The sequence below is a fragment of the Simochromis diagramma genome, unplaced genomic scaffold (assembly GCF_900408965.1).
Source record: "Simochromis diagramma unplaced genomic scaffold, fSimDia1.1 OVJJ01000612.1, whole genome shotgun sequence".
Taxonomy (NCBI): domain Eukaryota; kingdom Metazoa; phylum Chordata; class Actinopteri; order Cichliformes; family Cichlidae; genus Simochromis; species Simochromis diagramma.
Genome location: NW_024387419.1, coordinates 256,713 through 283,608, shown reverse-complemented (window position 1 = coordinate 283,608; position 26,896 = coordinate 256,713). Strand labels below are relative to the sequence as shown.

The 26,896-nt window shown below is 44.6% G+C and overlaps 2 protein-coding genes across 2 annotated transcripts; both read right to left on the bottom strand.

The window, feature by feature from the left end:
* Positions 1–1,529: 1,529 nt before the first annotated feature.
* On the bottom strand, positions 1,530–4,470 carry LOC120721904 (trace amine-associated receptor 1-like). Its single transcript, XM_040012545.1, has 2 exons — positions 4,421–4,470; positions 1,530–2,405 (listed from the first exon to the last, which is right to left on the bottom strand). The coding sequence occupies exons 1-2, from the start codon at positions 4,468–4,470 to the stop codon at positions 1,592–1,594; spliced, it is 864 nt and encodes a 287-aa protein (XP_039868479.1). The 3' UTR covers positions 1,530–1,591.
* Positions 4,471–19,184: 14,714 nt separating this feature from the next.
* Positions 19,185–20,481, bottom strand: LOC120721934 (trace amine-associated receptor 13c-like; the record flags this gene model as incomplete). Its single annotated transcript, XM_040012586.1, has 1 exon — positions 19,185–20,481. A coding segment is annotated over one exon (834 nt), but the record flags the coding sequence as incomplete, so codon positions are not given.
* Positions 20,482–26,896: the final 6,415 nt, after the last annotated feature.

The window sequence follows — 26,896 nt, the reverse complement described above, 5'->3', positions numbered from 1 at the left end:
GTTCACCTGATCTGGACCCCATTGAGAACCTGTGGTCCATCATCAAATGTGAGATTTACAAGGAGGGAAAACAGTACACCTCTCTGAACAGTGTCTGGGAGGCTGTGGTTGCTGCTGCACGCAGTGTTGATGGTGAACAGATCAAAACACTGACAGAATCCATGGATGGCAGGCTTTTGAGTGTCCTTGCAAAGAAAGGTAGCTATATTGGTCGCTGATTTGTTTTTGTTTTCTTTTTGAATGTCAGAAATGTATATTTGTGAATGTGGAGATGTTATATTGGTTTCACTGGTAAAAATAAATAATTGAAATGGGTATATATTTGTTTTTTGTTAAGTTGCCTAATAATTATGCACAGTAATAGTCACCTGCACACACAGATATCCCCCTAAAATAGCTAAAACTAAAAACAAACTAAAAACTACTTCCAAAAACATTCAGCTTTGATATTAATGAGTTTTTTGGGTTCATTGAGAACATGGTTGTTGTTCAATAATAAAATTATTTCTCAAAAATACAACTTGCCTAATAATTCTGCACTCCCTGTAGGCTGCTGGGGGATTACCATGATGCATTTAGTTTTTCCTTTCCAGTCACCTTTCTCACTCACTATGTGTTAATAGACCTCTCTGTATTGAATTGTACCTGCTATTAATCTTGGGCTCTGTTCCACAGCATGTCTTTTATTCTGTTTTCCTTCTCTCACCCCAAGCGGTCGCAGCAGATGACTGCTCCTCCCTGAGCCTGGTTCTGCTGGAGGTTTCTTCCTGTTAAAAGGGGAGTTTTTCCTTCCCACTGTCGCCCAAGTGGTTGCTCATAGGGGGCCATATGATTGTTGGGTTTTTCTCAGTATCTATTATTGTAGGATCTACTGTACAATATGAAGCGCCTATGTTGTGATTTGGCGCTATATAAATAAAATTGAATTTAATTGAATTGCTGCTGATGAGAAAGGCTAATTAGGAATATGGATTATTGTGGTGAGCACTGGAGTAAACTGTAACTGATAAAGTGGTTGCTGAATGTATGTACAGGGTGGGCCATTTATATGGATACACCGTAATAACATGGGAATGGTTGGTGATATTAAAGTCCTGTTTGTGGCACATTAGTATATGTGAGGGGGTAAACTCCTTAAGATGGGTGGTGACCATGGTGGCCATTTAGAAGTCGGCCATCTTGGATACAACTTTTGTTTTTTCAATAGGAAGAGGGCCATGTGACACATCAAACTTATTGGTAATGTCACAAGAAAAACAACGGTGTGCTTGGTTTCAACGTAACTTTATTCTTTCATGAGTTATTTACAAGTGTCTCTTTGTTCACAGCCATTGACATGTCGAAGAGGTTAACACATGAGGAGCGGATCGAAATTGTGTTGATATCTGGTGAACGCAGTAACCCGGTCATTGCAGCAGATTTCAATACAAGACACCCTACGAGACCACCCATCTCCCATGCTACAGTTAGCAAACTGCTTGCTAAGTTTCTATATATATATATGACTGACATAAAATGGTGCTTACAAACCAAAAAAATCTAACAGCTGAAAATAATGACAAAAATTAGTTGGAGAAGAGTTCAGAGTCTTTTATAGTATGTTGGCCTCACAGGTGCCATGCTTGAAGATCTGCAGAGTGACAATAAGTTTAACAGCATTTCTAAACCAGGGGTAAAACAAGGCATAGATCAAAGGGTTTAGACAAGAGTTAATGTAAAAGATAATGATAACAGTAGATGCAGATGGATCATTGACCACATTTTCTTCAGCAAGATAATAGCAGTAAAGTGGAGAGTAACATGACAGAAACACAACTACAAGAACCCCCAGAGTCCTGGCTGCTTTCAGTTCAGATTTCTTTGCTTGATTGCTTGAATGCTGAAGTGTGACAGATGTAACATGAGAGCGCATGGCACGAGCTTGAGACACAGCCGCCACAAATACTCTCATATAAAGAACTATGATGACAGAAAGTGGAACAATAAAAGATAAAAAAAGGTCAATAATCCCTGCAATATCACTGCTGACAAACACACACTCTCCGTAGCAGGAATTATACCTGCCCGGTTCAATCAGGATATTCTTTATATAAAGACTCCAGTAGAAAATAGCATAAAACCAACATAAGCACACACTGAGTTTGGTTCGTTTCACAGTAATTCTGGTGCGGTAATGCAAGGGGTCACAAATAGCCACATAACGATCAACTGATATTAGAACTATGTTCCCTATTGAAGCACAGATAATGTTGCCGGTCAGATACCAATAAACAGAACACATAATGTCACCAAGTACCCAGCAGGTCGTGCTTCTTAATATTTCTGCTGGCATCAACAGAAGACCCACAAGAAAGTCTGAGACAGCCAGAGAGAGGAGGAGGATGTTACTTGGTGTGTGAAATTTCCTACAAAGAGAAAAAAAAAAAGTAATTCATCATTTCAAAATGTCTTCAGTAAAAATTCCATCAGTGAAAAAGTCCTATTAATAAGGCATGATTCAATCGAGGCAAATAAAAATATTTCAGTTGTGATTAAAATACACCAAGAACATGCAAAATTGATTCCACTCATCACTAAGCAATTTCAGTTTGAAGTGTCTGAAGTGTAAGATTAGGATGAAAATAAGACTGCTGACAGCTGCACTGAAAATGTTTTGTCAATCATGTTAAAACCATCTTAGTGAAAATGTTTCATTATTAAGACATGACGAAGCCTATTCAACTTAACAGTGATAACTGAGACAAAGATATTTATTTATCTAACAAAACGAAAGTAAAAATTAAAAACAGAGATATTTATCAGTTGCATTTCATTATTGTCAATAAAAAAAATCATCTGTGCCTGAAGTGGGAGACTGAAATGATGACGAGAAGGTTTAGAGCAGCAGTGAGCAGAGAGATACAGGAGAACACAATGTTCAGGAGCACAGCTTTCGACCAATGAAGTGTCGGCTTTCTGCAGGAATTGTTGAGAAATTGTGGAAAACAAAGCTCGGGCACTTTCGGTATCTCCATTAGGCATGTCCAGCTCCTGCTGCTCTGTGATCAGAGCCGTAGGGTGGATTTATCAACCCCCACCCCAATCCCCTCGTCTTCACTCACGTACACACACACACGCGCGTGCACACAAACACACTGTCCCTCCTATTTCTTTGCACACAATCGGCACTTCCACTTTGTCAGACTCACTATGTCACGCAAAGCGTATTAATGTCTTCTTTATTTGAACTATTAAAACCAGTCCTACAGCTTGTCACTACAGAAGTTGTCATGGTTTAATATCTTCTTAATACACAAGGGTCACAATTATTAATCAGCTTCAAACCATATTCTTTTTTAATAATACTAATCGGAGGTAATTCTCTTTTTTTTTAAGAAAGTGTATTTACCACAGATGCTGATGGTACAGGGCTAGAACAGCAACTTTGTTAACCAGCTATTTCTTCATATCCATTTGTTTTAACTTTTCTGGTAAAAATGACTGTATTGGGTCCAATGATGAAATGGGAAAACAAGTCCAACAACATGCAATCAGTCTGCTATTAGTTTTTTGACAAGACAAGGTTTCATTGGCACTTTCATGCAGTCTGTTTGCTATGATACTGTACTTATTTCTGATAAATCTTAAATCTTTTGACGTTTGCATCAGATGTGTAGTGCTCGAAAGAGCCAGGGGCTGAAGAGCATGAAAACCATACATTGGGAGCAACTCTCTCACCCACGGACTAGGGCGGAATAAATGGAACAAATTTGTAATTTATAAAGTTTGTTAGTTAGTTCTAGTTAGTTCATTATATTAAGCTGATCTAATGTAGTGTTAGTCTATATTACAAATACCAGTTAATTGGGTATTATGGCACCTGTGGTTGGCAGTGTCATTGCCAGTGTTTCTGCAGGTGTCTGTATTTGTGGTCTTTTTCTGTGTGACCTGTATCGCTGATTTTTGATGAGATTGCAACTTCCTTTGTTTTTGACTGACACACTGTTTCAAGTCCACACTTTTAACGCAAGCTGAAACAGAGACACAATGATGGTCCTTTTTCCTCAATCGGTCGTGTGATTTGGATGCACTTGGTGAGCTGGTCAAGAACTGTTCGAGACTGAACATTAAGTAATATGTAATATGGCTCTATTAGTTAAATAGAGCCATATTACTCATCGAGGGTGGTTAATATAGGAGGGACTCAGCATAAGTGAGCAATTCACACTCCCCAGAGCTTTTCCATGCCATCACAATAAGCTGTGGGTGTCACGGCTGGCGGGGTGAGCCGTGTGGTGTTGGAGGAAAGGAGGACCCAAAATGCAGGCAGCCGACTGATGATATGAGTGAGGGTTTATTTACAGGTGACAGTGGCAGAACAGACAACGAAGCATGAGAAAACAACTGAAGAAACCTAAACTGGCAGAACTAAATGACAAACCTGAGAGCATACAAAAGGGGTGTGGGGCAGAGACAGGAACGGAACACCATAGAACGCAGACGAGCCGACAATGAACACAGACCGACACCCACTAAATATACACACACAAGGTAATCGGGTAATCACACACAGGAGGGAAGAACAGCTGAACCCAATACACATGAGGACCGGAGGAGACAAGCTGAACACAATGACAACAGACACAGACTTTCAGAACAAAACAGGAAATCTAGAACCCGAACCGGACACAAGGGGGGAGGGCACAGAAGAAATTCAAATTCAAATTCAAATTTTTTTTGTCACGTACACAGTCATACACAGTACGATATGTAGTGAAATGCTTGGACAACTGCTCGTGACCTAAAGAAAACAAAAAAGGAAAAGGCTATGAATAGGATAGGAAATAAATATGAAAAATTAAAAAGGGTAAATTTAACTAGGAAGGAATAAAATATAAATTAAGGTTAAAAATGAAATAAGTGTACAACACAAATTAGAATGAAGGGTAAATTTAACTGGGAGAATAAGATAAAATATATAAATTAAAGTTTAAAATAAAATAAAATAACTGTACAACAAAATACAAAATATAGAACTATATAAGAATGTATGAAGAAATATAAATAAATATATACACAATAACAGCAGCATATACACAATAACAGCAGCGTGATTTAAGTAATGAAGTGAAAACAATGTCCAGAATGTCCAGTGTGTGTGTAAGAACTATATGTGTGGGTCAGTACTGTGTGGTGGTGTGATTGAGAGACCGTATCGCCTGCGGGAAGAAGCTCCTCCTCAGTCTCTCTGTGTTGGTCTTCAGGGAGCGGAATCGCTTTCCTGACCTCAACAGAGAGAACAGTCTGTTGTTGGGATGGCTGAGGTCCTTCACGATCTTCCTGGCCTTGGTCCAGCACCGCCTGCTGTAGATTGAGTGCAGGTCAGGGAGCTCGGAGCAGATGGTGCGCTCAGCTGACCGCACAACCCTCTGTAGAGCTCGTCTGTCCTGCATGGTGCTGTTCCCGAACCAGGTTAAGATGTTTCCCGTCAGGATGCTCTCTATGGTGCAGGAGTAAAAGTTCCTGAGCACCTTGGAGGGCAGTTGGAAGTCTCTCAAGCGTCTGAGGTGGTAGAGACGCTGACGGGCCTTTTTCACCACAGTGTTGATGTGACAGGACCATGACAGGTCCTGCGTGATGTGAACTCCGAGGTATTTGAAGCTGTCCACTCTCTCCACTGGGCACTCGTTGATGACAGGGGTCTGGTAGTTCCTCTCCTGCTTAGTGCTGAAGTCCACTATCAGCTCCTTTGTCTTACTGACGTTTAGAAGGAGGGTGTTCCTCTGGCACCAGTTCTCCAGATTCCTAATCTCCTTCAGGTAGGCCGTCTCGTTGTTATCAGAGATCAGGCCCACCACGACGGTGTCGTCAGCAAACTTGATGATGGTGGTGGAGCTGGTAGTGGCCACACAGTCATATGTGTACAAAGAGTACAGCAGGGGGCTCAGAACACACCCCTGGGGGGCTCCAGTGCTGAGAGTGGTGGAGGCTGAGACATGTCCGCCCATCCTTACTGCCTGTGGTCTGCCAGTTAGGAAGTTGGAGATCCACTGACACATAGATGAGCTGAGTCCCAGATGCTCCAGCTTGGTGGTGAGTGTGGAGGGAATTATGGTGTTAAATGCAGAGCTGTAGTCTATGAAGAGCATTTTAACATAATTCCCCCTTCTAGTGTCCAAGTGAGTGAGTGATGTGTGGAGGAGATGAGAGATGGCATCGTCTGTGGAACGATTTGGACGGTAAGCGAACTGTAGTGGGTCCAGTGTGTCTGGTAGTGAAGAAATGATGAAGTCTCTGACCAGGCGTTCAAAGCACTTCATCACTACTGAGGTGAGGGCTACAGGGCGATAGTCATTGAGAGAAGCAGGGTGGGGTTTCCTCGGGACAGGAACAATGATGGACTCTTTGAAGCATGTGGGGATCACCGACTGAGATAAAGAGATGTTGAATATCTCAGTGAACACAGGAGCTAGCTGGTATGCGCAGTCTCTTAGGATACGACCTGGGATGCCGTCTGGGCCTGCTGCTTTCCTGGTGTTCACTCTCTTGAAGGCTCTCCTTACTTCATGCTCGGAGATGACGAGCACGTTTCCGGTGCTGGCAGTATCTTCCTGTCTGCAGCCGTTAGCGCCGCTAACACTAGCATCGTTGGAGTCCTTAGCTGCAGCCTCGAAGCGAGCATAGAAAGTGTTCAGCTCGTCTGCCAGAGTCACGGCCGCGTTCGTCATACCGGTTGTTGGTGCTTTATAGTCCGTTATTGTCCTTAGTCCCCGCCACAGGCTCCTAGAGTCACTCTGTTGGAGTTGTGACTCTAGTTTCCTCCCGTAGCGCTGCTTCGCCTCTTTCACCGCCCTCCGCACGTTATATGACGCGGCTTTGTACGGGTCCATGTCCCCCGTCGTGAGTCCCGTGTTGTAGGCAGCGGTGCGGGATCTCAGAGCGTCGCGGATGGTTTTATCCGCGACGAACTAGAACAGAGGAAAATGATCACAAAACACAAAACGCTGGGTCAACGACCCAGGACCATGACAGTACCATGACATGTACCCCCCTCCAAGGGCTGGCTCCAGACAGCCCAAAACAAAAACAAACGACCAACCCAGGGCGGGCGGCGGGGGCCCAGGACGGAGGGACCAACACCGAACAAAAACAAGCTCCAGCAAACCAAGTGAATTGTCCAAAACACAAACACACATGCTGGAGTTCAAGAACAAAACACAGTTCAGGAGGCCGGCCCGGAGGCTGACAACTCAGAAGTCCAGGACGATTCATCGTCTGAGGCCGGCCGCGTTGGCGACACAGATCCAAAAGCAGACTGCACGGAAGGCAGCGGTGGTGAAGTGGAAACAGTTCAGGGGGTCGACCGTGCACACGGCAGCGGCGGCGACGGGGAAACCGTTCAGGCGGCCGACCGTGTGGACAGCAATGGCGGCGACAAGGAAACAGTTCAGGCGGCCGACTGTGCGGACAGCAACGGCGGCGGCGACACAAGTCTGGAGGCCGGCCACGCGGAAGGCAGCAGCGGCGTCTGGGAGGTCATCCATATCGACGATGACGCCCAACTAGTGGCCTGGCAGATGACCGCCGATGTCGAGGCGGCGGTTCGGGACCCAAAGGCTGCGTGGCCCCCGCAGAAGCAGAGGCCGGACCAGGCGAGGCAGAAGCAGAGGCCGGACCAGGCGACGCTGAGGATGCTGAAGCCGGACCAGGCGAAGCTGAGGATGCTGAAGCCGAACTAGGCGACGCTGAGGATGCTGAAGCCGGACCAGGCGAAGATGAAGCAGAGGCCGGACCAGGCGAGGCAGAAGCAGAGGCTGGACCAGGCGACGCTGAGGATGCTGGAGCCGGACCAGGCGAGGCTGAGGATGCTGGAGCCGGACCAGGCGACGCTGAGGATGCAGATGCCGGACCAGGCGAGGCAGAAGCAGAGGCCGGACCAGGCGACGCTGAGGATGCTGAAGCCGGACCAGGCGGAGATGAAGCTGCAGCAGGCGAGGATGATTAGGCTGCAGCTGGCGGCTGGACGGGCTCCTCGGGCCCTCCAGCTGACGAGGCAGGAAGCTGGGCGGGCTCCTCGGGCCCTCCAGCTGACGAGGCAGGAAGCTGGGCGGGCTCCTCGGGCCCTCCAGCTGACGAGGCAGGAGGCTGGACGGGCTCCTCGGGCCCTCCAGCTGACGAGACAGGCGGCTGAACGGGCCCCCCGGACCCTCCAGCGGAGACAGGCGGCTGAACGGGCCCCTCGGACCCTCCAGCGGAGACAGGAAAGTGCTGGCCGGGCTCTCCAGAACCCCCAGCGGAAATAGTCACTGAACCAGCGGGCACAGGGGCCCCTGGCACACGCAGGGCTGAACCAGCAGGCACACGGGCCTCTGGCAGGAACGGATCAGAGCCAGTAGGCGCACGGGCCTCTGGCAGGAACGGATCAGAGCCAGCAGGCGCACGGGCCTCTGGCAAACACAAAGCAGACTGCGGCTGCACAGAGCATCGACTCAGCTCAGGCAGCGACAGCCGGGTGCAGTCCTCAGCTGGCTTCTTAACCTCCAGGGGTCCAGAGTCACAGTCACAGTCTCTGAACTGGCCAGCTTTTGAGGACTGATTACAATATTGGGTGGTTTGTCTCTCTGCTTGGAATGAACAGTTGAAAAATTGTTCTTTTCGGGTTGGATTGACTCAACTTGTTGTACAGGAGGAGTTGGTGAAGACGATGGCTGAGCTGATAATAAGGCTGATGAGTCTCCTACCAACTGAGCTATTGACTGGGCTATGGACTGTAACATGGTGTCTAATAAGTCTGGCTGTGACTGTAACTGGGCTATGGGTAGTGAGGCTGAATGAGATGGAGGTCACGGCTGGGCAGTTAACTGAGCTTCTGGCTGGGAAGCAAACTGGGGTAAAGACAGCTGAGCAGGAGAATGAACAGGCAACAAACAGTTCTCCTTGTCATCTGCTGCACAAAACAAGGCCCCTGAATAAACTGTCCCACAGTCCAAAAAAGGGTCCTTCTCACTCACCACAGCCGGCAGTTCTGAAGTCCTAATATCCGGCTGTGGGGTGACGCGCCGACGGCGTGATCGTCACTTCCTCCCTGCCGACTGCTCCGGCGGGCTGGGCAAAACCTCCGGCGGGCTGGGCAAGACCTTCACCGCCGGGCTGGGTTGGGAAGCGGTAGCGGCTGGAGGGTGGAGGTGAAGCTCGTTAAGAATGAAGTCTTGTGCGAGCGGGTGAAGAGAGTCCAGTAGCCAGGAGTGAGAAGAAATTAGCTACTGTAGCCTGGCTTCTACAGCGCAGTGAAACTCCTCTCCCTCACGTTCGAGCCACAGGTTGACCAACCTTGAAACGGAGTCGATTACTTCCTCCCGAAACTCCTGGGAAGGTGCGGATGCTGCTGGGTCCATGTTTGGTCGGCTTGTACTGTCACAGCTGGCGGGGTGAGCCGTGTGGTGTTGGAGGAAAGGAGGACCCAAAATGCAGGCAGCCGACTGATGATATGAGTGAGGGTTTATTTACAGGTGACAGTGGCAGAACAGACAACGAAGCATGAGAAAACAACTGAAGAAACCTAAACTGGCAGAACTAAATGACAAACCTGAGAGCATACAAAAGGGGTGTGGGGCAGAGACAGGAACGGAACACCATAGAACGCAGACGAGCCGACAATGAACACAGACCGACACCCACTAAATATACACACACAAGGTAATCGGGTAATCACACACAGGAGGGAAGAACAGCTGAACCCAATACACATGAGGACCAGAGGAGACAAGCTGAACACAATGACAACAGACACAGACTTTCAGAACAAAACAGGAAATCTAGAACCCGAACCGGACACAAGAGGGGAGGGCACCGAAGAACTAGAACAGAGGAAAATGATCACAAAACACAAAACGCTGGGTCAACGACCCAGGACCATGACAGTGGGTTGATGATGATGAGGTCTTTTGATTACTTACATACTAGTGTAACAGTTACTGGGCTATGGGTAGATACTGAAGGACCCGTCCCATCCTGGCAACAAACTGTTCCAACTTCTGCAATCTGGTAGAAGGTTCCGCATCTTCCGGGCAAGGACAGAGAGACTCAAGAGGAGCTTCTATCCCCAAGCCATCCGTGCCCTAAACACACACACCCGCCCTCTCACATCATCTATAATTGACTGAGACAGGACTCTCTTCCAGACACTAAACCAAGGCACAATGTACATTTCAAATTCCTTTAATTTTAAATATGTTTATATTGTCTCCTGTAAAATAGTCAGATGTCTATTCATATTAATGTACAGAATTCACCTGCTTGCTGCTACTACTGCACATTCACCCAGTGTATATACTATATGTCTGTATATATATATATATATATATATATATATATGTGTATATATATATATATATATATATATAATGTTCTTCCTCTACACCCCCCCCCCCCCCCCCCCCAATTTTTGCACATGTCGTGGAGCGTGTCAGCCTACATTTCACTGTGTGTTATACTTGTATAACTATGCATGTGACAAATAAAGAACCTTGAACCTTGAACCTTGAACAAGATGGTTATGGCAGAACCCCCCCACAGGACTCCATACACTCAGTTTAACTCTACCTAGTCAGGTAGACTTTCCTAGAGTAATATTGAGACAAATTAAGGGAGATGTGTTTAATTGATAATAGGCAGCATGACCTGGCACTGCCGCTGAAACCTCCACACCTCCCCTGCAGCTCAGGCATAAATCACACCGTGCCACACACACACACACACCCACTGATCACCTTGAACTTGAACAATTGCAGAGCTGGATACCAATGCAATTAAGGCAGTGACATTGGACCAAGCACTCTTTCGCTCAGACAACTTCTTGCTGTACACAGTTGATGTCACGGTTCGGCATGGCAAACCGTGGGGGGTGTGGGGAAGGAGGACCCAGGCGCGGTGCTCTATGTACAAGCAGTGCGTTTATTTACAGTGATGGAACTGATACACAACAATAATACATCCCCGTGTGCTCCCGACTTCCACTCCGTGTCTTCTCCCAGTGTTTGTGCCCATGTGCCTGCTCCCTCGTGCCAGTGCACTCTGTGTCTGCTGCCCTCTCATCCAGCAATCCTTCCTGGGAAAATAGAGGCAGTAGTTAGTACCCTCAGTTCACTTGGTAAGCTCACACTCACAAACAGACCAGCTGGAGAACTGACGGGAAGTCTCACGAAATGATCCCGCATCGGTGGGAGCTCCAAGACTCTCTTAAGTAGCTCCCCCGACGAGGCCTGATCAGCAGCAGGTGTGTGGCTTCGGGTGTGGCCAGTCCGCCAGCAGGGCCACACCCACCAGGCCTGAAGGCGCCCGCAGAAACACATACACACACACACACACATACAAGCAGGGATAACGAGGGACAGCAATACAAAATATATATTATAATATTAGTCCATAACTGCTCAGGGATCCTGGGTCGCTCAGACCCAGGACCCTGACAGTTGATTCTTTTGCTGACAAAACAGGTAGGTAAGGGGGCTAGTCAGTAAATAAAGTGATAGCAGCTGACCAGCCCCCCAAAACCGCCTCACCTCTGTTTTTGGTTTTGGGGGTCTGGCAGGATTCGATTGCCGCTGTCTTTCCTGTTTGAGGGTGCACCTGCCCATCCCCAAGTGGTACACCAAATACTGTACCTCCGTATGTCCAAAGCACACTTTTTGGGGGCAGCCAAGAGCCCCGCTTGCCTCAGAGACTCCTGCATCATGGCCATCATCTGTACATGCGCCGACCAGGTGTCATTGTCTTTGATAATGTCATACAAGTAGGCAGCAGCACATGCATGTGCGGTTGCAGCACCCTGTACATGAGAAAGTGGAAAGTGGCCTGGCTCTGAACAAGCAGAGCTGAAAATGAATTGGCAAAAACCATACAAGATGTAGAAGGTCATTTTTTCCTTAGACTCTGGAGACTAGTTAATTTGCCAGTATCCCTTGGTCAAATCTAGTGTTGTGAAAAAAGAGCAGTGCCCAATCAGTCCCAGAGCGCGTCAATTCAGGGCATAGGATAAGCATTAAACTGTGTGTAGGCCGCACAGAACCATATAGACCCATTCGTAGGATATTCGTAAATTTCACCATGAATACATTTTAACTCCACAATGCTCCGGGCTGAACCAGGGTCTGAGCTCCTTCACCATCCCTCACCAAGTCTCGATGCACATACGAGAAAAAAAAAAAACTGCCTGCAAACTCAGCAACTGGATAGTCATATGGAAAAAGAAGTTTTCATGAGTTTTTCACAAATAATCCTTTGAGATCTTATTTCAAAGGTTGCAATAGCTTAGTCAGAACATAAATTAATTTGTTGTACAAACTTACAGTCACATTACCAAATCATCTTTACTCATGTTTTAGATAAAGCATATCATCTTCCACGAATTTATCCATTTGTAATTTTTATAACAACTCATTCAACTTTTCATAAACTATAGTCTTAAGTTTCATCATACTGGTGTTCCATGGTCAGTATGGGCAGATAATTATGAATATTTTATGGCAGTTGACATTAATTTTGTGACTGATTCAGGTATTTACATTTAATGGAAAAAGGTCAAAGCATGTCCTGTGACTGTTGGTGTGACGCTGTAAAATCTATTTTTATCATTTGATATAAGTCTTTACACATTACATTATATATGATTATATATTGTGTTTAAATGCCATTGTACATCTAAGGTCTATTTTTGCAAACCATGGTATTTTGGAAGTCATTTGGAAGATAATGGCCTTCAGTTTTCATGACATCTCTTTGGCATTTTTGCAGTTACATATGGGTCATGGATCATATAGATTGAAGCATCTCACCAGCAGTCCAAGGTTTCCAAAGAGTATTGGTACTGGCTGTTCAAACTGTTAAAAAAGCCAGGGATTCCTATCTGGCTCTTCTTGACTATAGATCTATCCCCCTTCAGAGTGGTTACAGAACAGCTCAGCTCAGCTTTGCACCACAGTGCTAATACTTCCTTCTCTTCTGGATCCTACCTGGCCTGACATCATTATGTTCACTAAGGTAGAAAAGTTGAAGAGGATGTTAGATGCTAAGGAGTACAACAGGCATCACACTGGCATAGATGGTCTTCCTGTCGAATTTTACAGATCTTTTTGGTCGGTGATGGATGAGGATTTGCTGGAGGTTATCACGAATAGTCTGCATAGAGGCTTTCTGCCTCTGAGCTGTAGAAGAGTGGTCATTACTCTGCTACCAAAGAAGGGAGCTCTATGCAATTTGAAAAACTGGCGACCAGTCTCTTTTCTGTGTTCAGACTGTGAGATTTTTTCCAAAGCCCTGGGGACTAAACTTTGGGATATGATGGCTTCTGTCATTCATGGAGACAGAACAAGCAGACTAATAAGTGATAATATCACTTTAATTCGAGATATTTTGGAAATCTCTAGCTCTTTGGACATAGATATTGGTCTCATTTTTATAGACCAACAAAAAACTTTTGACCGGGTTAAACACCAATATTTGTGGTAAACTTTGAGTGCTTTTTTGCTTTCAGTCCAGGTTTTAAAGCAATGATTCAGGTTCTGTACCATGACATTATGAGTGTACTGAAAATGAATGGAGTCTGTTAAGGGTTCAATATTGAGGAGGAGAGTAAAAACGACCAAGCTCTTCTGGACCATGGTTGTTTTTACTCTCCTCCTCAATATTCTTAAGTGGTCCATTCAATTTTCTAAGGGGGATGAGGCATGGATATTCTTTGTCAGTGTGATGGCTGCAGTTTCAGCCACACAGTGGCAATATCAGTGTAGAGGCTTATATATAACACTGGATTCACATTTGTCTGTCTTTAAATATAGGAATTGATTTAAAGGACAGTGAATAACTGGTTTTGGTTTAGAATTAGTTTGTTATGTTAGTTTCAGTTAGGCTTTGTGTGTTTTTACCCCTTTTTGTGTTTTTGTGGGCTAATCAGCCACTATTTAAGTTTCCCATTCATCTTGTTTAGTTAGGTCAGTGTCAGAGTTTTACCCCTGATACTGCTGGATAAAACAGAAACTCACTCAGGAACAAGGTCACACAGAGCTCAAGTTTTCACTCGCGAGGGGGAAGCAGCTGTCTCCAACCCACTTCAACTTGCTTTCCCCCTGCAGGTTGTTTTTATTGGTTATACACATGAATATTCATAAAGCTTGTTGCTGTATTACCTATGAGAAATTACTATAACTAGATACAAAGTGTGATTGTGCTGTGCAAGCGTGATTATACATTGTGTGTGGTTATATGATGGGAGTGCAGCTCTCCCAGATTGTTGTTGGTAGAATCTGTTCTTCTCAAGGCTGCTTGTTCCCCTTATCAAAGTCATCAAAGTCAAAGTCAAAGTCAACTTTATTTGTCAATTCTGCCACATGTACAGGACATACAGAGAATAGAAATTTCGTTACTCTCAAACCCTAGATGAAATAGCAAATGAACATTTAAATATAAGAGTGACTAAAAAATGCAAATAAAATAATTAAAAAGTAAAAATTTAAATAAATACAATACAATTTAACAAGAAAGCTATGCAATATACAATATACAATATTCAGGTAAGGGTAAATGACATTGAGTGTAAACCAGGCAGAGTAGTGCAAATAGGCAAATAGTGCAAATGGAGATTTAGTAATATACGGTAAGAGATAGTATAACAACAAAGTCTTATGAGGTAATGGCAGTCCAATGCTCCACAAAGTGACTGGTAACTAGTGCAGGCCAGTGAGTGAGTCAGAGAGTGTGTGTGTGTGTGTGTGTGTGTGTGTGTATGTGACAGAGTTCAGTGAGACCATGGAGGAGAAGAGGGGAGAGGGGGCAGAATCGGGAGGGAGTTAAGCTTCCTGACAGCCTGATGGATGAAGCTGTCCTTCAGTCTGCTGGTCCTGGCCTGGAGACTCCGCAGTCTCCTCCCTGACGGCAGCAGCTTGAAGAAGCTTTGCATTGGGTGCGTGGGATCAGCTGCTATGCAAAGGGCTTTTTTAGTGAGACGAGTGCTGTAAATGTCCTGGAGGGAGGGGAGAGAGACACCAATGATCCTCTCTGCAGCTCTCACTATGCGTTGGAGGGTTCTATGACAGGACGCATTGCAGGCTCCAAACCACACAGTGATGCAGCTCGACAGGATGCTCTCGATGGTGCCTCTGTAGAAAGTGTACATGATGGGGGCTGGTGCTCCTGCTCTTCTTAGTTTGCGGAGAAAGAAGAGACGCTGCTGTGATTTCTTGGCCAGTGCTGTGGTGTTGTACGTCCAGGAGAGATCCTCTGTGATGTGCACACCCAAGAACTTGGTGCTGCTCACTCTCTCCACAGACGCTCCGTCAATGGTCAGAGGAGCATGTTGGGTGTGCATTCTCCTGAAGTCCACAACAATCTCCTTCGTCTTCTCCACATTCAGAGAGAGATTGTTGTCAACACACCACGTGGCCAGGCGTCTCACCTCACTTCTGTAGTCGGTCTCATCCCTGTTGCTAATGAGACCCACCACCGTTGTGTCGTCCGCAAACTTGATGAAGAGGTTGGAGCTATATGATGGAGTGCAGTCATGGGTCAGCAGAGTGAAGAGGAGGGGGCTCAGCACACATCCCTGCGGGGCCCCCGTGTTTAAAATGATGGTGCTGGATGTATTACTGCCGACCCGTACTGCTTGAGGTCTTCCGGTGAGGAAATCCAACAGCCAGTTGCACAGTGAGGTGTTGAGCCCCAGCTGGACCAGTTTTTGAGTGAGCTGTTGGGGGATTATAGTGTTGAATGCTGAACTGAAATCTATGAACAGCATTCGAACATACGAGTCTTTTTTGTCCAGGTGTGTGAGTGCTGAGTGGAGTGCAGTGGAGATGGCATCATCGGTTGAGCGGTTGGGCCGATACGCAAACTGGAAGGGATCCAGGGAGGGGGGCAGGACAGTCTTGATGTGTTTCATGACTAGTCGTTCGAAGCACTTCATCAGGATGGGAGTAAGTGCAACAGGACGGTAGTCATTAAAGCAGGAGGGAGATGACTTTTTTGGAACCGGAATGTACGTAGTCATATGCTTAGGTTACCGAGATAGCAAACAGAAGCATTCTAGCTTTCTACAGTGGGGCAAAAAAGTATTTAGTCAGCCACCGATTGTGCAAGTTCCCCCACCTAAAATGATGACAGAGGTCAGTAATTTGCACCAGAGGTACACTTCAACTGTGAGAGACAAAATGTGAAAAAAAAAATCCATGAATCCACATGGTAGGATTTGTAAAGAATTTATTCGTAAATCAGGGTGGAAAATAAGTATTTGGTCAATAACAAAAATACAACTCAATACTTTGTAACATAACCTTTGTTGGCAATAACAGAGGTCAAACGTTTACTATAGGTCTTTACCAGGTTTGCACACACAGTAGCTGGTATTTTGGCCCATTCCTCCATGCAGATCTTCTCGAGAGCAGTGATGTTTTGGGGCTGTCGCCGAGCAACACGGACTTTCAACTCCCGCCACAGATTTTCTATGGGGTTGAGGTCTGGAGACTGGCTAGGCCACTCCAGGACTTTCAAATGCTTCTTACGGAGCCACTCCTTTGTTGCCCGGGCGGTGTGTTTTGGATCATTGTCATGTTGGAAGACCCAGCCTCGTTTCATCTTCAAAGTTCTCACTGATGGAAGGAGGTTTTGGCTCAAAATCTCACGATACATGGCCCCATTCATTCTGTCCTTAACACGGATCAGTCGTCCTGTCCCCTTGGCAGAAAAACAGCCCCATAGCATGATGTTTCCACCCCCATGCTTCACAGTAGGTATGGTGTTCTTGGGATGCAACTCAGTATTCTTCTTCCTCCAAACACGACGAGTTGAGTTTATACCAAAAAGTTCTACTTTGGTTTCATCTGACCACATGACATTCTCCCAATCCTCTGCTGTATCATCCATGTGCTCTCTGGCAAACTTCAGACGGGCCTGGACATGCACTGGCTTCAGCAGCGGAACACGTCTGGCACTGCGGGATTTGATTCCCTGCCGTTGTAGTGTGTTACTGATGGTGACCCTTGTTACTTTGGTCCCAGCTCTCTGCAGGTCATTCACCAGGTCCCCCCGTGTGGTTCTGGGATCTTTGCTCACCGTTCTCATGATCATTTTGACCCCACGGGATGAGATCTTGCGTGGAGCCCCAGATCGTGGGAGATTATCAGTGGTCTTGTATGTCTTCCATTTTCTGATGACTGCTCCCACAGTTGATTTTTTCACACCAAGCTGCTTGCCTATTGTAGATTCACTCTTCCCAGTCTGGTGCAGGTCTACAATACTTTTCCTGGTGTCCTTCGAAAGCTCTTTGGTCTTGGCCATGGCGGAGTTTGGAGTCTGACTGTTTGAGGCTGTGGACAGGTGTCTTTTATACAGATGATGAGTTCAAACAGGTGCCATTCATACAGGTAACGAGTGGGGGACAGAAAAGCTTCTTACAGAAGACGTTACAGGTCTGTGAGAGCCAGAGATTTTCCTTGTTTGAGGTGACCAAATACTTATTTTCCACCCTAATTTACGAATAAATTCTTTACAAATCCTACCATGTGAATTCATGGATTTTTTTTTCACATTCTGTCTCTCACAGTTGAAGTGTACCTCTGGTGCAAATTACTGACCTCTGTCATCATTTTAAGTGGGGGAACTTGCACAATCAGTGGCTGACTAAATACTTTTTTGCCCCACTGTAAATGGCAACCTACAATACATACATTAAACCTAACAGTCAGTTTGTTTGAGTTATCAGTATTGTTTTTTTGTCAACCTTGAGTAGAGTTCTGTTACTTTGACCTCTTTTATGGGCCCAAGATTTAGATTTTTTTGGTCTTTGGTCAGTGGGTTTTGGTCAGTGGTTGTTGATCAATGGTCATGAGAATTTGCATAATTATGATGAAGGAACTGACCTCCCAGCCCATTGTCCCTTCAGTGGGCTGGTTTCAGTCATTATGCAAATGTACTCTTAATAAATCACCTCACACAGGAAAAGAATTTATGGAAAGACCAACACATAGGTGGGCGTTCACTGCCAAACTTGCACACGTATTATTGGGCGGCAAATCTTAATGCCATCCCTTTATGGCTAAAGGACTGGAATGATAAACTATCAAAACTTGGTACGACAGGGGCATTCACAGCATTGAAGATTTGTATATTATTGATACTGTCACGGCCTGGGGGATCAGCAGGGCGCTCATCGGCTGTTTCTCTCTCTCTCTCTCTCTCTCTCTCTCTTTCTCTCTCTTGCCTCCTCTCTTTCTCTGTCTTCCTGTATCTCACGCCCTCGGCCCACGCCCCTTGGAGGAGGAAGCACCTGAGGCTTATTAACGCAACCAGCATTTAAGCCAGACGATGACTGCTGTTCTTCACTCGATCATTGTGTTTGACTCGCGTTAGTGTCATCAAGTTGCCAGCTAAGTTTTCCCTTCGTGTTTCTGAGCATTGAACTACCGAACATTTCCCTGTGTACAGACTCCCAGGACTGTTTTCCCGTTTCCCGTGTGGTGAGTGTCGGAGAAAGAGAGCCTGATCATGTGTGTGGATTGTTGCAAGAAGAGCGAAAGTCTGTTTCCCTGGATTTCCCTGGAGCCCCATCACCCCACTTTTGTACATAGCACTATTTCTGCACATTTGTGTATACACTCGGTGAACTGTGTAAATAAATTGCTTGTGAAGCTTCCTAATTCAGAGTCCTGCATGTGAGTCCTCATGGCAAACAGTAACAGATACGTTTGCTAGCTTTGAACAACTATCTGGAAAATTTGATCTGAATAATAATAATTTTTTGCGATACTTGCAAATTAGAGATTTTATATGTAAAAAGGGTTCTAACTTTGCTACATTACCCGCTCCTCCCTGTTTGGATTCCATACTAAGGGTCAATGAGATGAAAAAAGGCAGAATATCATTTATTTACTCACATATCATGAATAGGTGTAGCCTGTCTATTACACACATTCGAGAACAGTGGGAGAATGATTTTTTTAACACTACAAATAAAGTGTTAAAAAAAAAATGAGGGGCAGATTACAGCGAATGGGTGAATTGGGCCCCTGCAGCAGCCCCAACTGGATAATATGGTGCTTATAAAACACCAAGATGATGACACTATATAATAACAAGAGAAAACATGAACTACTGAAGTTAAGAATATTTTATTACTTTGAGCCAAAATCTGAATATACTGAAAAAGAGTGGGAGTGAGATTTAGTAGGAAACATTTAACACATCCAAATTCATAATTTTTACTTAAGAAGTCATCATAAGTGCAAAAGTTAATTTTACTTATAATTTACTGGTAAGGACATACTGCAGTCACAGTTCATATCTTTTTTCATTTTTACATCTATACTCATCATTATTGACATCATCTATCACTAAATATACCCATAATTCAAAGTCAGTTTCAGTAATACAGTAAAAATGCATTCTTTTCCTTATGCTTATCCAAATCAGGGTCCAGATAGGTGGCCAGTCTATTTATGGCCAACACATAGAGACAGGCAACCATTCACCAGCTAACTTCCATTTTTAATTTCATGCATGGAGTAGCTGCAGAAACCAGAAACTAAACACAGAAAGACCCCGGGGTTTTCTTGCTGTGGGGTGACAGCGCAAAACATTGCACAACTGATTTTATATCTTAGTAGACCAAGTTTCATACTCTTTTTATAGTATGTTGGCCTCACTCATGTTATACTTGAAAATCTGCAGAGTGATGATAAGCTTAACAGCATTTCTAAACCAGGGGTAAAAGAAGGCATAGATCAAAGGATTTAGACACGAGTTAAAGTAAAATATAATGACCACAAAAGATGCAGCTGGATCATTGATTGCATTTTCATCAACAAGAGAAAAGCAGTAGAGTGGACAGAAGCATGCCAGAAACACAACTACAAGAATTCCAAGAGTCCTGGCTGCTTTCAGCTCAGATTTGTTTGTTTGATTCAGTGAGCGCTGCAGTGTGACAGATGTAACATGAGAGCGCATGGCACGAGCCTGAGACACAGCTGCCACAAATACTCTGATATACAGAACTACAATGACAGAAACCGGAACAATAAAGGAAAAAACAAGGTCAACAACAACAGCAATATCATTGATGACAAATGCACACTCTCCGTAGCAGGAATTATCCCTGCCTGGTTCAATTAGGATATCCTTTGTATAAAGACTGACGTAGAAAAAAGCATAAAACCAACACAGACAAACACTGAGTTTGACTTTTGCCAAAGTAATTCTGCTGGGATAATGCAGAGGGTCACAAATAGCCACATAGCGGTCAACTGATATTAGGACAATGTTCCCTATTGAAGCACAGACAATGTTGCTGGTTAAATACCAATAAAGAGAACAAATTATATCACCAAGTACCCAGCAGCCTGTGTTTCTAAGGATTCCTAGTGGCATCAACAGGAGACCGACAAGAAAGTCTGAGACAGCCAGAGAAAGGAGGAGGATATTACTGGGTGTGTGAAGCTTCCTGCAGAGACACAAAAGAATTTAATGCACATTATTAATGTCAAACTGTCTTCATTGAAAATGCTGCATTAGTAAGGCTTAATTCAGTCTAGGCAAACAGGACATTACAATCATGGTTAAAATACATCAAGCAAAATTCACTTTAGTGATATAATGTACATTAAAGTTGTCATATATTTAAAATTAATCTCTGCCTGAAGTAAGAGACTGAGATGATGACGAGAAGGTTTAGAGCAGCGGTGAGCAGAGAGATGCAGGACAGCACAGTGTTCAGGAGCACATCTTTGGACCAGTGAAGTGTTGGCTTCCTGCAGGAGCTGTTGAGGAGTTGTGGAAAACACAACTTGTTTTCTTTCTGTATTTCCATCATCAGACAGCCGCAGCTCTCTGATCAGAACTTTTTCTTATAAAGCTGATTAATCTCCACCTTCTCACCAAGCTCTTTCAGTTTTCAAGATGAGGAGCCTCCTCTTTCTCTCAACCAAACCTGTTAACGCAACACAACTTTTTTTTATACTCACTGTCTCACACACAGTTGGTAAATAGTTTTGTCATTAACCTGGTATTAATATTGCTCATTATAGTTAGATTATTGTCTTGTTATGGTGACCTCAATTAACATCAGGTTTCATCCACACTCTGCAATGAGCAAACAACTTTAACAAGCTGTTTCCCCCACAGTTTGCAGAGGTTCAATTCTTCGTAAGAGGACACAGACACATGCCCATCGCACAAATTGTAGATTCCAGTGGCTTGTAGTGAAGTTAGTTTCCAGACATGACAGCCAACTGTGGCCACAGATGGCAGCAGTCTACAGGATGGAGGCAACTGTAGGACATCCTTTGTGTGGCAGAACACTGTTTGATCAGGAACTGTAAACAAAAACAGCGGATCATACTGGAAACCACTACTAAGGTCTTACTGAAACTTAGCATGTTATTCATTTATAATTCCTAATTTTATATCTCTTGGAGATATATCCTTTATATATTTATAAATGCACCATGCGGCTTAGAGTGAAACAGCATTTTGGTACACTGTATACTGCAGGGGTCTCAAACTCGCGGCCCGCGGGCCATTTGCGGCCCACGGGCCATTTGCGGCCCACGTCACCTCTACTTGCGGCCCGCATATTGATGTGAAGAAATAGTTGTAAAAAAATATTATATGAAAAATTATTTAATATGAAGGCAGAGTGTTACAAGCACAGCCCTTTAAGACTGTAGCCTTTTTAAATGCACATAGACACTAAGGGTTTTCGGGAGGAGCCGGGCTGCTCTCTGAGAGGAAGCAGGAACCATGCTCTCCTGTGTCTTAAATGCACTTTAGAACAGCACACAGCAACACTACATATGAGCGGGCGTAGGGAGGTTTGGGGTCTTCACTCACCCCGGTTCTGTTAGCCGTCAGGGCTGGGGGGCTGGGAGGAGGTGCTGGCCGTCAGACTGGGGTCTGGGATGCGGGGCCTCCCTGCTACTGCAGATAAGGAGGTGGTCCGCTTGCCTCCACCCCAGAGAGAAGGGTTACATCTCCTGGGTCTAGGTGCGGCTTGCCCCTCTGAGGGCGGGGGTACCTAGACCTGGGATATAGAGTATGTTTGGGGAGTGCGACTGTCTGTGCAGTGTCTATTTGTGTCTGTCTACACGTTGGGTGAGTGCCGAGTATTTGGTTGTGTATATGGGGGTGGGAACGCACGTTTGTGTCCGCGTGTGCCTGTTTGTCTGTGTCTATATGTCAGGTTGGGTCTTAGACTCAACCTCTCTGGGTACATCTCAGGCCCTCCAAAGTACGGAGGCCTATCTCCCCTCACCACACTCCCTGCCGGGAGTGGCAAAGGGGGGCACGGTTCCCCCCCCTTTGGTGGTCCTCCTCGGGTCCTTGTACTCTGGGGCCTCTGGATATCTGGGGCCTGGATCTCCTCCATACCTGCTTCATGCCCTGGGGGACGGGGCTATGGCTCCCCACACTCCCTAGCAGATCGTTACATGGAGAAACCTTTGGAATACAAGCATGCTGATCCACACAGGTATGCACACAGGTGTACACACGGGTGTTCACAGACGCGACTACACCTTTCTTGGCTGCTGCCTCAAAGCACATTGTGCGCTGTCTATCTTGCGTGCTGCACAATATCGTTTATTTTCAGTATCTACTGTTATCTACTGCTAGCTAGTTTATTGTGATGGTGCTGTTTTTATTATGCTGCTCTTTTTTTGTTTGCTTTCTCTTCTGTTTTTTTTTCTCCATACAGGTGATCCAGGTGTTTTGTTTGTTTTTCTTTCTTTCTTCCCCCCTTTCTCACCGTCTCTTCTCCCCTCTGTCATGGTGCTGGGTCGTTGGCCCAGCGTTTTGTGTTTTATGATTATGTCCTTCTGTTCTAGTTATTCTGTGTCCTCCCCCCTTGTGTCCGGTTCGGGTTCTAGATTTCCTGTTTTGTTCTGAAGGTCTGTGTCTGTTGTCATTGTGTTCAGCTTGTCTCCTCCGGTCCTCATGTGTATTGGGTTCAGCTGTTCTTCCCTCCTGTGTGTGATTACCCGATTACCTTGTGTGTGTATATTTAGTGGGTGTCGGTCTGTGTTCATTGTCGGCTCGTCTGCGTTCATCTGTGTATCTCTGCGTTTTTGGTATCCTCCGTCAGACTGCGTCTCTCTGCCTTTCACCCCGTGCCCTGAGGATTTCTAGTTGCTCTTTAGTTTTCCCAGTTTAGGTTTCCGTTAGTATGTCTCATGATTCGTTGTCTGTTCCTGCCACTGTCACCTGTAAATAAACTCTCACTCATATCATCAGTCGGCTGCCTGCATTTTGGGTCCTCCTTTCATTCCACAACACGACTGCTGCCCCAGCCGTGACAGTACGAGCCGACCAAACATGGACCCAGCAGCATCCGCACCTTCCCAGGAGTTTCGGGAGGAAGTGATTGACTCCGTTTCGAGGTTGGTCAACCTGTGGCTTGAACGTGAGGGAGAGGAATTTCACCGCGCTGTAGAAGCCAGGCTACAGCAGCTAATTTCTGCTCACCCCTGGCTACTGGACTCTCTTCACCCGCTTGCACAGGACTTCCTTCTGAAAGAACTGCACCTTCACCCTCCAGCCGCTACCGCTTCCCGACCCAGCCCGGTGGTGAATGTTTTGCACTGCCCGCCGGGCAATCTGCGGCCCGGCCCGCCGGATGTGGAATTACCCGGCCGGTCGGAGCTATCCCCGAGAAGGAAGCGACGTTCACGCCGCCGACGCCCATCGCCACAGCCAGGTCCCGAGACTTCTGAGTTGACGGCTGTGGTGAGTAGAAAAGACACTCTGTCTGTTTCGCCAGACCTTGTGACTGTTTATACCGGGGCTGTGTTTTTTGAGTCAGCTGCCCAGCCGTCACCTCCATCACATTCAGCCTCACAATCCATAGCCCAGTCAATAGCTCAGTTGGTAGACGACTCATCAGCCTTATCATCAGCTCAGCCACCTATTCAGCCATCATCTTCACCAACTCCTCCGGTACAGCAAGCCATGACAGTTCAGCCCATAAAGGACAGGTCAACAACTTCCTATTCTATTTTATTTTTCTATATATTACTTTGGTTGTAACTATCTTTCTCTATAAAATTTAATTGATTTCTACGGTGGCCTGCTTTTGTTAATAGTAACATGAGTAACGTCCAACATTTTCTCCCCTTTAGCATTTGGCATCTTCCCAACTATATAATGTACTACCATAATCTAAACCCAGTCAATAAAACAGAATTTTCTTAAAGCAGACATCAGCGACCCAAAAAAGTCTGCAGCTCCAAACTCTCATGTGAACCTTTCAGTCTCCCCTCCGTTCTCTCTTCTCCTCCTGCTCATGGCAAAGCAAAACAAAGCAAAGCAAAGCAAAGCATCCCCCCTTCGCATCCTAACCTTGGTCCCGTCTTTGTCTTAGTGTCAGGTCACATTTCAGTCACACATTCACTCATTCACTCAAGATATTTGCTGACAGTGGAGACTAATAATCAAATTCTCCACCCTCAGCAACATGAGTTCATTCATTTGTTTTATTTTGTTTTGTTTTTTGTTTTTGGAAAAGAGTTCTTTATTATCTTACAACCTGATCAGATCCACACAGATGGCCTTCTCCTCAGCCAGTTGTAATCTGGAAAAGGTCATCTTAAATTTGTTCTCCCAAAACTTTTACAACGCTGTTAATTCAATCTTGCAGGCCTGCTTAGAACAAAAATGAGAAAAAGAGAGCTGATTATTAGCTCATCAAAGCACGAAACATAATCACCTGACACGATTTCCCTAAGTGTACTGTTACAATTATAAAGGCCCATTATAGACATGTCCATGTTTAATAAAACTCCCTCTATTGAAATAAGAAAACAACCCAAACCTAACTGACAGAATCAACCCATCACTAAAACAACAACCCCAAAAATCTTAATCAGAGAAAACTTTTGCTTACTAATCTAACAATATGTTGGCCTCAGGTTCTTCAGCATCCTGACACTCTGAGGTCAACTGACATAATTTCACCTGCTAAATACACAGAAAATCTTGTTAAAAGCCACACAGTTTTGCACAACATTAACATTAATTCCCATTAATCCCTTTCTAAACAGTTTATAACAATCTATCATCACTAAATTCTAATTTTTTTTTCCAAATCTGGAATACTGCACTTAGTCACAGACCTGACCACTTTATTTAATTATCCTGTATTTTACCATTATATATTTTACCAAGCAATTCTTCTCATTCACAGACATGTATCTTTCACAGCCAGAAAGGAAGCTTCAGTTCTTTTTTTTGTCGCCACACATTCAGCTAATTTGCATACTCTCTCCTCTCAGAAGAAGTTGCCTTGACAAGAGAAATGCATACTTAAAACATTACCACATTATTGAATTATTTTTTTGTTTTCTTTCTAGAGTAATAACTTGTTTTGCTCAATCGGCACAAAAGCACTACTAATTCACTATTCTAAAACTACTTTAAACTTCCAATCACTGGTTTATCCTTTTTCCTTTTCACAAAAATCACTCTATTGTCATGGAACTCCCTGAGTTATTCCTCAACTTCAAACTTAAATGTGTTAAATCTCCACCATTTAGCATTTATGTCATGTATTCACATTCATGAATGTAAGCATGTCTTCATTGCGTGTATGTATTTGTATTCATATTAATATTGCGTGTAAGCTGGTCTTCATTGCCTCGATGTGTTTTTATAATCAGGTTTAATTCATGCATATTTGCACTGAGTTGTGGATTCAAACTGTCTCACTTCTGATTCTCTCCAAAAATAATTTCACATGTAACAATTTGTGTATGTGTCTTTTCTAGTCATTCATGTAATTGTTAGTTTATTTATTTCTTTATCTCTCTCTCTCTCTTTTTTTTATTTTTTTATTTTTTACCTCTCTGTTGTGATGTTCTGGACATTTCTAAACCTCCATGAGTTCAGTCTCAATCTTCAATCCAATTTCCCACATGCTTTCACTGCATCATGTCTCGGTTCACCTCTCACTGATCCTCGTCCCTGTTCTCACAGTTTCCTGTGTGGCCTCGCAGATCAACACAGGCCCAAATCAGCTGTTTCCTCTCTCCATTCCTTCTCTCTTGATCTTTTCAGTCTTTTCTTGGAGGATATCTCCCAGCATGGCAAATATGAAACTCAGTATCCAGTACTGTCCAGTGCTTTTGCACAGTCATCCCACTGTTCAACTTCCCAGCTTGTAATTCAGAGTGCATGTTCCATCAAGTGTTTCCTTACATGCTGCTGCTGGAGTCTTCAGTGTTATAGGTCAGCTGCACTGTCTTTTTGCCTGCTGTTAATTCTTCGAGTACACGGTGTTCTGTCTGTCTTCTGTCTTCATCAGGAGACTGACTGTCCTTTAAGCTTCTTCTCAGGATGAGGACAGAATGAGAGGTGAAGCTGTCAAATCTTTAAGCCAAAGCCTGGCCTGTTTTCGTCCCAATTCTGTTAATCTATCATTTTGCCGCTGTACTCACGTTTTCAAGTTGAGAAGAGTCCACCTGTATTGACACACTAAAACATTTATTTAATATCATTTTCATTACCATTTCTTAACACTACCTAGATTTTTAACACGTCTCTCTCTCTCTCTGGTTGCACACTCCACACATCAGCCAGTTTCCTTTTATGGGCATGCAAAGTTGTTCACTTCCTGCCAGACACACACACACACACACACACACACACACACACACACACACACTCTTCTCTTCAGTAAATTTTCATCTACAACCTAACCGAACTCTTATTTTATATTTACAGTCTATAGACCCTATGTAACTCTGCTACGTGTTAATATAAAAAGAATGGACCCTCAGTACACACACACATGCACACACTTAAATATACTCAGCTCTTTGCATTTGCAAGCATTCACATCAAAATCTTCAATGTGCTTATCAGAGCTCTTTTGGCACAAATCCTGAGG

Bases quoted from the DNA above. Each gene is read 5' to 3' on its own strand.
- LOC120721904 (XM_040012545.1), bottom strand. From the start codon at position 4,470: ATGGTGTTCCGTTCCTGTCTCTGCCCCACACCCCTTTTGTATGCTCTC. The intron at 2,406-4,420 runs GTTTGTCATTTA...TTCTCTTTGTAG, and splicing joins CCCCTTTTGTATGCTCTCAG to GAAATTTCACACACCAAGTA.